This window comes from Pterocles gutturalis, unplaced genomic scaffold (genome assembly GCF_000699245.1).
Source record: "Pterocles gutturalis isolate BGI_N339 unplaced genomic scaffold, ASM69924v1 scaffold49886, whole genome shotgun sequence".
NCBI lineage: Eukaryota > Metazoa > Chordata > Aves > Pterocliformes > Pteroclidae > Pterocles > Pterocles gutturalis.
In genome coordinates, this window is record NW_010107297.1 from 20261 (window position 1) to 31572 (window position 11312).

The 11312-nt window shown below is 44.0% G+C and overlaps 1 protein-coding gene across 1 annotated transcript in view; it reads right to left on the bottom strand.

Annotated features, from left to right (window-relative positions):
* VPS8 (vacuolar protein sorting 8 homolog (S. cerevisiae)) overlaps positions 1 to 11217 on the bottom strand; it is a gene marked incomplete at both ends in the record, with an annotated part of 29810 nt that extends 18593 nt beyond the window's left edge. Inside the window, 9 exons of the mRNA XM_010088046.1 lie at positions 289 to 378; positions 1268 to 1314; positions 2417 to 2507; positions 4638 to 4673; positions 5338 to 5412; positions 7660 to 7830; positions 8926 to 9006; positions 10202 to 10309; positions 11158 to 11217. Of these exons, the coding sequence (XP_010086348.1) occupies positions 289 to 378; positions 1268 to 1314; positions 2417 to 2507; positions 4638 to 4673; positions 5338 to 5412; positions 7660 to 7830; positions 8926 to 9006; positions 10202 to 10309; positions 11158 to 11217 (759 nt within the window). The remainder of the gene's footprint in view (positions 1 to 288; positions 379 to 1267; positions 1315 to 2416; positions 2508 to 4637; positions 4674 to 5337; positions 5413 to 7659; positions 7831 to 8925; positions 9007 to 10201; positions 10310 to 11157) is intronic.
* Positions 11218 to 11312: the final 95 nt, after the last annotated feature.

Below are 11312 nucleotides of genomic sequence, written 5' to 3' on the forward strand. Positions count from 1 at the left end.
TGAGCTATCTGAGTCAGGTGGTAGCTGGCACAGTTACAACTTTTCCCGTTTGCTGGTTCATATGGAGAAAAATTCTAGTTGTGCTTCTGCAGAGGACAGAGGGCACACAGATTCTGCGCTGCCGTCCAGCCATAACTAAGTCCTGATCTCATTATTGTACACAACACAGGTGAGAGTTGAGGTGAACCACAGCAATATTTCTCAAAAATAGACATGTAACTTTTACAGCAAAGTCTGATTAAAAAACTCCAAAGATTCTACCCAAGAGAGCCCTCTGGAGCACCATACCTGGAAATGTTGTTCCATAACCTGGATTTTTCCTTGGTCAGGACATTTCTTCAAAGTCCGATCAGCGTAATGGAGAAGGATTTCAACCATCTGAATTACAACAAACAAGACAACTCTTTCAAATCCTACACTAGAGACCCCACTTGGTAGCACATTCAATAGCCTGCCTTGGGGGCGGGCAGCACTGGGAACTCTGTTGTCCCATTTTGGGTATGAACTGCTGTGGGCAGGAAGGAGAAGAGGGAAAAGGCTGCCAAGAGGCAACAGCATGACACGGGACAGAAGTGGCCCAGTGGGATACTGAAGGCCTACGCTAACTTTAACTGACCAAGAAACTGGGCAGCCTGTCTGCCAGCAGATTTTTAGGCAGGTAAACACCTTCTGAAGCACAAAGCTCATCAGGGCTGTGTTTTTACCCAAAGCTTAAGTTATAGTATCTTAAACAGCAAAATTTATTTACCTGCAAATAAAATATACATCAAGAACAAAGTATAGCTAAATATTTTTTGCAATAATTGTGTATTTTAAATATACCTTTCCCAGAAAAAGGTTCCTCTACCAACTCAACAGGAGCAGTTGAAGAGTTTATTACATGTCCACGTAAACATGGAGCAAAGTTTCCATCCTGAGAGTCAGTAAGTTACATACTGACGGTCACTTGCCAACCAAAAGTCAGGAAACTCTGGAGTTACCTCCAAAAAAGGTTTCTCTCCACTGTGAGGGGACCAGAGACCTCAAGGCCTGGATGATAATGTCACATTTTGGTTTGCTAGGGCTGCAGATGTTATTCCCACCTTTTCCCAAAAGGTATTTCCAAGTCTCTTCTAAAATCCTGCTCACAACCTTAGCAAGAGAGGCACATGTGCATGTTCTAGAGACAGTCAGATTAACTTCTGGAGGACAGAAGCCATTCCTTCCAGGAACACAGTATCACATCAGCATACATGAAAATCTAGTTAGGAAGAGATCAGTGACTCACTCTGTCTGCAATGACCGCTTTCCGCTTGCTTGTGTCCCCTGACAAGCCTAGGAAGAATGAGGAGGGGAAAAAAAATGAAGCTTTTCTCATCTGAGCTACCAGCAGAAATATAAAAATCCCACAGTTCAGCACCAATACCCTTGAGATGCAGGGGTCAGGATATCTAAATACAGCATTTTGTGTTCTACTTTTAGCCCACTCTTTTTCTTATTTTCCCAGTGTAAACACTGGTCCTGTTCCAGACAGGGATGGCAAGAAAAGACCTGAGTGCTGTTTAACGCCGAGAGAACAATTAAGGGAGGGCTGTCAAAGACTGTGTACGTGATGCTAATTGCTGGAGGATGCCTTGATGCAAAGAGGCTGAATTAAGTGCACTATAAGGGAAAAAAAAATTTTAAATGCCAATTCAAAAAGACAGTAATTCTTTGAGTACTGGAAACCTAGCTTCTTAATTGCATTATACCCATGCATTAAAACGAGAGAGATCTTCATATACCAGCAATTTCACAGCAGGGGGATCTTATCCTGAGAACTTGAGTCTCATCTGTCAAAACCATCAGAAGTTATATGCTGAAAAGTCAATGTACCCAGTCCAAATCAGATCATTCAAGCAGCAGTTTCAGGTATAATTAACATGTTTATCATAACCAGCTAAGTGCTCCTAAAGCATCCTTCTTCATAGGAAACATGGTGCCAAAACCCAGCAGTTCTTTCAGTCAGCTGTATAGTCAGAGGAGACCTGAATGAAAGGACCTGCTTGGCAGAGCTGACAGAACATCACAGCGAAAACTGCCTACAGGTCATGCATGACCTTCAGGAATATCTTCAGGCTAGGTATTCAACACCTGGATCCCCCTCCTTCATGGCAAAGCAACAACAGACAGGAGCCCCAACACAGACCAAGTCTGATTTTCATCTGAAAACAGCAAGCTGCTGAAGGGACTATGGCTCTAAAAAAATCAAACTGATCCATACAAAGGTGCTGTTTCTGCCAAACCCAAAGCAGCACATCCTACTTTATCCTCTTCAAGTCAATTCTCTTCCTTTTTTTTTCCTGAAAAAGTTATTTATGTACATGCATAGGTTTAAAACCTTCCCCAGTGGTTTCAATTAAAACAAACACAAAAAGAACAACAAACCCAAACTTACCTACTACAGCCTTCGCTTTACCTTCATAAAAAGACCAAGCTAGAGCCAGCGCATCAGTGAGACGTTCTTGTTTCAGAAGGTGGTCAACTCTCTACAATAACAAGTAATATTGGACCTCAGTACTACAGAAAAGATGATCCCCTCCCATTTAAGATCAGCATTTCCCAGTAGTGGGTCATGATCCCCGACAGCAAGGGGACAGGAAACCTCAGAAGCTCTCAACTCATTGCAGTAAAGGACAGTATCTCAAAATGATTCTCTCATATATACATTTTCTGCTGGGCAGCTAAAAAAGAGTAAGAAATGTCAGGCCCCAGTACATCAAGTCCCTGTGGGCTACATTTTAAGTCAGATGCTTGATGGATGGAAACCCACAGCATCAGCGCATGTCTGCAATCACAAAGAATAAAAATTTTCCATTCCCCATCCTTGCTTCATCACGTAGAGCAAAACAAACGCCTCTGCCATGTTTTCAGCATACGGGTGTACTCATCCTATCCTTTATTTTCTCCTGAGCTCACAGTCAGACTGAAGTAGATCACAAGTCTTTTCTGCTTTAAGGAATTACTAGCACACAAGGTCGAGCACTTCTGAATGCTAGGAGAACCAGTACATGAAATCATGGGTCAAAGTAAGACTTTTCGTTAACAATTCACTAAACCAAAGTCAGCAGTGAATGGCTGGAGGGAAAACTAGCAAAGTGATCTTGGTAACCAAAGGCAGCAACTGTGTAAAGTTCAACAGAGCTGGACCATTACTATTTTATTAAAGGTCCTGACACAATGCTACATGGAAGAGCTGATAATCATGGATGAGTACAAGAGCCATAAAGCAGTCAAGAGGAAAAATGGTGAAGGTCGCTGCTTAAAGGAGAAATGCAAGACTGGAAAGAGAGGACTACTGGAGTTCCATGAGAATCAGCCTTGAAGCCCCTTTCTACATAACGATTTTGCCAACTAACTTGGCAGAAGATGAATTTACTAATAAAGTTTGCTGATGACCCACTGTCAACATGTGATGCCAGACAGCAGACCAGAAAGGCAGACACAAAAGAGATTGCCCCTAAAGCAGGGTAAGGATGATGCAATCCAGTGGTACAAGCACCTTACAGCAGAAATCAGTTTGGCTATGGGGTACTGGTGAATCTCCAGAGGGACACAAGCCACTGGCATCATGTATCCAAAGGAACAGCAAAATGAGACCCAGGGATGCATGAGGAATGACATATCTCGTAGAGACAGGGAAGCTGTGGATGCCCCATCCCTGGAGGGGTTCAAGGCCAGGCTGGATGAGGCTTTGAGCAACCTGGGCTGGTGGGAGGTGTCCCTGACCATGGCAGGGGGTGGAACTGGATGGGCTTTAAGGTCCTTTCCAACCCAAACCATTCTGGGACTCTATGACTCTAAGAACAGGGAGCATTTTGCATGGCACTTGTACGACCCTACCCAGCATAACATATGCCAAAGTGTTTACCTATGTTCAAAAAACTGAGCACACAGGAGGTGCAGAAAACAGTGACTATGGAAAAAGAAAGGAATAAGAAGGCAATCTTACAGGAGGACGATGAAAGAACTTTGCTTAGCCTTGCAAACAAAGTCTGAAGGAGAACATGCACACCCTGAATAAACATACTGCAAAGGGATGATCCAGAAAGAAAAAACTGCTGCTTAACTCAGGTGAAAAAAAAAAAAAAAAACAACACAGGAAAAAATAGACATAAACAGATCACTAAGAACTTTGTTGTGGAAATTGATAGGGTTTCAGCTGTCAGAAATTATGCTACCAAAAAAATCTACCAACAGAAAAAAGGATCTAAAATCCAATGAACTTTCTAGGTTGTCTGATGGATTTTATGATGTAGCTCCTACAGTACCTGGAGACAAAACACAGTGAACCAGATTTCCTTCCACTCCTGTATGCTTATCCGGCAAATAGAAGGCTTAAACTTACACAGCCCTCTGAAGTCACACGTTGTACTAACTCCATCTTGTTAACAGAAGCTGAAACATGGCAAGGCACTATGTCTTGCTTGGGGGAACAAGGTCTCCATTCAGCCTGCAAGTTTATGCAAGCAGGAGTCCCAATAGCATCCCTACGCATAGCAATCGGGGATCCTGAGCCCAGCACTCAGGACATGCCTCACAAATGCTGCCTCCCTCCTCTCAAGCTATATTTAAGCAATTTGAACCTATTAAGCTGTACAGTTCTCTTCTCAACATACCTCTCTCCAGCTTCTCAATGTCATGACGTGAACAGACTAGAAAAGAAAAAAAAACAAGTTACTTACAGTTGCTCATGCAGCCTGCGGTATCCCACAGACCCACCAGAGCACACTGGTACAGATGAAGCTACACAAAACAACCCTCAAGCTTGGCATGGCAGGAACAAACTGGATGTTTATATTTAACAGAAAACATCCTTTATATGGCCTTACAGCCCATTTGCTCCAAGATACCATCCCTCGCTTTTTCCTCTGCTTCCACATACCATCCTACAGGCCACCTCTCTTTGCTCTTTCACAGACAGCCTGCACCGCAGGACAGGCAGAGTGCATAGGATATCATTCCATGGATAGAGGATATCATTCCTTTTATTATTCCATGCAAGAGAGTCTCATTTTCCCTACTGTCTTATTTTCTTTTGTTTACTCACTAGCACATCTAGGACAGAGAAACTGAAGCTTAGGACAGAGGAGTTGTCAGTACAGCAATGTTAAGCCTACCCTGAAGCAGCATGAACCAGGATACTGTGAAACCATACCTTGGCTAAAACCATATTATTGCACATTTATTTAATCCCATGACACAGAGAACCCCTCCCCAATTCACATCTCCATAGAATAAAAAACTGGCCTTCACCAGATCGTCATCTGGCACTAACAGCAAATGCCCCGTATTTTATTAAGAACTCCCCACATTTACCTTAGTCCCGAGGTAAAAGATCTGACCGCCACAGCTGCTGATGGACTGGTAACAAGCCTTCTCTCCCACCAACGCCTACAGGGAAAAAAATTACATGCAAGTAAGACTGCTTTTTGTTTTTGTGAAATTTCCCAAGAAACATATGCACTTGAACTTCAGAGACACTTTGTAATTCAGAAATCAAAATGAGGACTGGGAGAAAACACTACAGACTGCTGGGCAGGAGTCAGTGGAAAAGCTCTGCTGTCCCTTTGTCCTGCTTGTGAATGCAGCTTCAAGTGCTCCTGAGCTCTGGCTGCCCAGAAAACACAACTGACTCCTAAGGACCCACAAGCAATGCCCTGTGTTACGGGGGCTCTCACCTTGCCATCTGCTCCTTCACAAATCTTCCTCAAGAGCAAATGTGTAGGAGAAACAGATGGAAAGAATATTGTTGAAGCGAGAGTTGCTACAACAGAAGTTTGAACGCCAGTAACTAGTGTTCCAGAGGCTGTATAGGGGCACACTTACAGGGTGAGAAAAGGAGGATATCACATCTAAACAGAGATTTTACCACAGTGCACAGGCAGTGCTGGCTCCCGGCTCTGCTACCCAGTCACACGGGCTAGGGCTGTTTGTCCCGGGCTTTTCTCAGCCTGGTCAGGTAGGGAAGCTTCCTGGATGTCTTCCCACAGATGAAAAGTGCATTTGTTCCTGGGACTGCCGTAAGGACACTTCAGCCTGCTCAGCACAGAACAGAAGGCTGAAGCAGCAGGTATTCCCTGCAGTTTTCTTTAGATGCTACAGTAGAAGAATGGGGTCTAACAATCTTCATCCACAAACTATTCTGAAAACAGAATATCTCTTATGGGAGTAGCAGCCTTATCTAAGATCTGCCTTCCAGAGCGTCTGCAGAACCAACACAGGAAAAAGCATATTCCTGATCCTCTGAGCCATGAAGAAAAAAAAGAAGAAAAAGCTTCCCATCAGAAGCTGTCCTTGACTCAACTGCTCTGAAAGGGGTCGTCTTGTAATTCCTACTGAAACGCAGGGAGACTGCCTGCTTCATATCCTCAGTATCTCAAAATTGCACTATAGACTTCAGCTCTCATCTCAGACTCATGTAGTCTGTGAATTAAGCAGAGGTCTTTTCCAGACTCACACCAGCATTTTGTCAGGCAGCATTTATTTGAGCCCACCAGTTTTTCAAGCCACATGTTTCTGGGGTTGATGGTAATCACCAGAAGTCCTCAGAGGTCACTGCAGAGTTTCTGGAAGTGAGTGAAAGGCTCTGAATGATGACATATCCTAGCAAGGAGAGCTCAAACACCACTTTAGTGCCAATCTCTAGCTACGTTCGGCAAGGTTGTGCCCCGCAATTCCAGACCATGGGGCAGGCAGTACATGAGCTTAGACCAGACTCCACCTCCTGACTCCTTCTTCCTCAGTATGCATCTGCAGCAGAAAGAATAACAGCAATGCTGGCAGAGTGAAGGAGTTAAAGCAGTGAAAGCCAGATAAGCAGCAGCTGTGGAATTCCAGAACCCCTGGCTGTCTCTGGCAAACACAAGGATGGAAGGCCCTTTCCTACACACACTCTTGGCAAACTGTTTCTAAAACAGAGAAACTGATTTTCTACTGAAAGCAATAACTTGTCCCAGAACCATGGCTTTAAAAAACCCTCCACAATGCTATGGCGATACAAATACCACATCGAGCAAGTCTGCTGCAGGAGGCACAGGTGGGTGACAGGAGCTATCAGGAGCCACTGAAATTAACACCTACATCAGGAATAAAACATGTCCAGACACCACCTGGGCCAGGGTCCAAAAAGAACCAAACAAGCAGGGAAGCCAAGATAACAGAAAGACAAACAAACAAAGGAGGAAATAGTAGGAAACACAAGGGTTGAAGTGTTGCAACTTCCACCTCTGGTTTTTGACTTCAAACAAGAAAGAAATGTAGTACCTACAAGCATAGGTACTATGTTTCATCCTCTCTATCCTCGCATGACAGTCTATGAGACAAGGGCAGGGAATGCAGGTACTGCACAGGCACTGCTATGGCAGAGTAGCTGTGGCATACGAAGTAGAAAAGCCTAACGGAATTTCTTGAAGAATAAAGCACATTAGCTTTTTTCCTGTACAGAGTATTCCAAAGCTTTGTAACTTAGGAGCATCTCCTAAAACCAAAGGAAACATGAACTATCGGTTAGCTGGCCACATCAACAGCACGTATGATTTCTGAGATGCTTCAAAAAGGCTTTTTCACAAAGCTCCAGGCTTCCACTTAGGGTGTATCTGAAAAAGAGTTAGCTAACACAAGCGGGTCATCTGTGCCTACCAGGGCTTCGCTGACGTTGCCTCCCGTCGCCAGCGATTTGAAGTGGCTGCTGTTGTAGACCAGCTGAACTTCGGAGATCTCTATGGTCTCCAGCTCCTCCTGTGTCTGACGATCTATAACATGCAGCTTCTCCACGCTGTCCAGAAGCACTGCTGTCCGTGAGTTTATCCACTGAAAAAGCAACAATTTGCAGATCTCAGCAAAGCATACGCAATTGGAGGCCAACTAAACAGGCTCTGGCTATATCCCTGAGTACCCATATTAGCAGTTCTAGGATGGTTAGTAGCTTTGTTACCATACATGGTCACTTCACAACAGCACCCGTGCGTAACTCCAAAGGTAAAGACAGGGAGGGTCCTTCTGGCCTATCAGCTTTAACACTGAGAAAAATCACAAGGAGCCTTCTTCACAGAAAACAGCCATGGACAAATGGCAAACCACCAGAGTTCTTGTCTCTCGGCACACTATTTGTGCTCCAGCACACTTTCTATCCAAAGGTCTCAAACCCAAGACTACTACAACACCTGTTCTCAAATCCCTTAGGAGGTAAATATGGCATCAGGAGGCATTGAAAAGAGAAACAGTACATCTAAGTTTAACTCAAAGCCTGTCATTCATATTCCATGGCTTCTACTTTTATGTTCAAAACCCTGCAAACAAAAGGCTTTTTTTTTTCTGCTTTTACAATATTTTTTCTTTCTTAAACAGCCAAACATATTTGTTAACAAACTTCAAACTCCAGCTCATGTGGATATCCATCTTGGTATTTTGCCCTTTCATGTTTTACTTGCTGTATTCTGTAAATGTGCTTCAGAGTTGAGGGTTTTTTTGTTGAAAGCATCAAAAAATTACGGTGCTTTAGCATGCACTCATATATGGAAACACTAGAATTTTACTGAGCCAATTACACATAAGTTTGCATTCTTTTTAGTGAAGATACAGAATAAAAACCTTTCTCGTCAGATTCTCTCTGACTCCTGAAAATATCTCCTCAACAAGGCTACCCCTCCCTCCCAAGAAAGGACAGTATTGTTGCCTCCATGCTACTAATTTTTTATCCTCTAGCTACTACACGCTATTTTGCTTGTGCTGGTTTTCCACTGAGTCCCAAGTTCAAGATACTTTCAGTTAGTTAGCCCCAGATAAACACAGCCACTTGTTATGCCACATTTGTAAGGCAAACAGTATAGAACTAAGGGCTATCGAGAGACTGACAACAAAACTAGCGCAAAAAAAAATTAATCATTCTGCAGTATTGAGACTTACAGTAAAGTTGATGAGATCATAGTGTAGATGAAGCTGCCTCTGCTTAGTGACATGTATTGCACCACTATCATCTCTCTTTACCTAGAAAAGAAATTGGACAAGAGTTGTATGTCATAGGGGCACCACATGTGTTCAAGGCACTGTTCCCCCCTGCACCACCTCATGTATCATATACAGCAATTCAGTTTCTAACAGGGGTGCAAAGCTCCAGCATTTGTAAGAACACTGAAGGAGGACTGATTCTCATTCCCTGACCCCCAAGGGGCTCAGCCCCACTGGAATACTGAATTGAAGGGAGATGTTGCACAACTCCCAGTCAAGGGTTCTCTCTCCCTGCAGGAACTACTGAACTTTCTGCCCATAAAAATCAGAACCACGGAATGCTGATGTGAACCTGGCTTTAATTCATCATTAAAAAAAGCATTCTGCAAAGAAAAATAGGGGTTTTTTTACATTTTGACAACATGAAATATAGCAAGAGGGACCTGAATTCAGGTACCATGGCTGCTGTTTAACAACCTGTAAGCAGAGCAGCACCGCCGGCTGCAGCTGAGCTGGGTGTCTGTGCAGAGGCTCGTGCTATTGCACACACACACATCTCCACCAAAGATGGGCTTAAACATACACCCTTTTCTTTCTCCCCAAGTATACCAAGAGGGAAGATAGAGGAGAAAGACAATTCTATCCAGACAACTCAATGGCCAGGTGCTTGAGCAAAGCTTAAGGTTCAAGATGATAGCAGAGCTGGGAAACAAACTTAGCACTCCAAAGCCAAAACGCCAGATTTTCTGAAGCCTAGGTACTGCTCTCATGCTGAAATCAGACATGAAATAATTTCAAAACAACCGTATCTGCATGTGTAACTTCTGCAGATCTAAACAGTATGAGCGGCATGCCCTAAAGTCACATGCCAACGAGACCTGAAAGCTGTCTCTTAAGTGGTTCATACAGGTTTTTTCCAAACTCATGTTTTAAAGCAAAAAATAAAACGGTATCTCAAATTCATGTCATCTCCCTGAAAACAATCCACATTCTCCTAGCTCCAACAGAAATGAAAAGCTGCAAATCAACGCTTCTGGAATGCATAAAGCTCATGCCTCCAGATTGCTCCTGAAGAGCAACAAGCGACCAGTTTGTTTTTCCAAGCTGGTTGCAAGCTGCAGCCATCCCTAGCATGCACAGATATCATACTTCCACTGAGACAGAGGCTCAGTCAGCTGAATACGTGAATAAAAAGTGACTCTCCAAAAAGCAGCATACAACAGCCAAGGCTTACCAGCAGAAAATGAACGACGTCTCCCCGACAGAACGCAAGCATGGGGTTCACAGAGTTCTGTACAGCCACAAAGTGCCACGCCAGAAGAGGGACGCTGGAAGGGTCCATCTGTCAGACAAAAAGCACAGCCAGGATGTAAGGTACGCAAGGCAGAACCTCAGTTCCAGGACACGTGCTGTTCATCAGCTGCTGCTCACTGACTTTGCCATGTACACACACAGGCTGTACAGCAATTTCCTGAACTGCTGGCAGCTGAGCAGTACCTTCTGCTCTTTCGTCCAGCCCCTCGATTTAGGGGCAACGTGTGTCTCTTGGCAAAGCAGACAGCCAGTTCAGAACAAAACCTGTGTCCTAGATGCTTCATGTAGATCCAATCTTACATGGAACGATGGACTAAGACAAGCTGCAGCTTGCTAGCAGCCTTGTCTCCATTGTCTAACATATCCTACATCTTGCCCCAGCTGCTTTTCCAAGTGGAATTATACCAGTGACCAGTGAAAGTGAAAATCAAGAGGCTAGAAGGCTGTTTAGTGCTCTAATTCCACTTTCTTTCCACCCCTGCAATTAGGTTCTATCGTGCAGTCCTATGCAATGCAACAGCCCCAGTCCAAGGCGACTGTCACCATAATCATGCCAACGTCCCATCTGCGGGTGCATCCAGGCTGAAGTGGGGAAGACAAGAAGCTGAGGGACTCCTGTGTTTTTCCCCTTCCTACTTCCTGGAGAAACTCAGCATCTTCACATGGGTACAGCTGGAAGCAGCCTTTTCACCTCCCCCCTGCCCACAGTCTGTCTACATCAGACCAACAGATTGTCGCTACAATTCCACAACACAGAGTTTACTGCGTGCTGATAAAGCAGCAATACCAAACACCTGGTCCTAATCTCATCCCCTTCACTCCAGGAACTGTTTGCAGCCACGATCCAAAAAGCAACAGTTTGGCTCCATTACTCACACGACCATAGGGAAAGGTCATCCACACTTTCAGAGATGGTTTCAGGCCAATAACCAGTATCTTCAAGAAAAACAAAAAGGTGAAATAAAATGTTTGAATATATACCAGAAAATTTCTCCTTTACAATTTCATAGGATCATAGAATCATTAAGGTT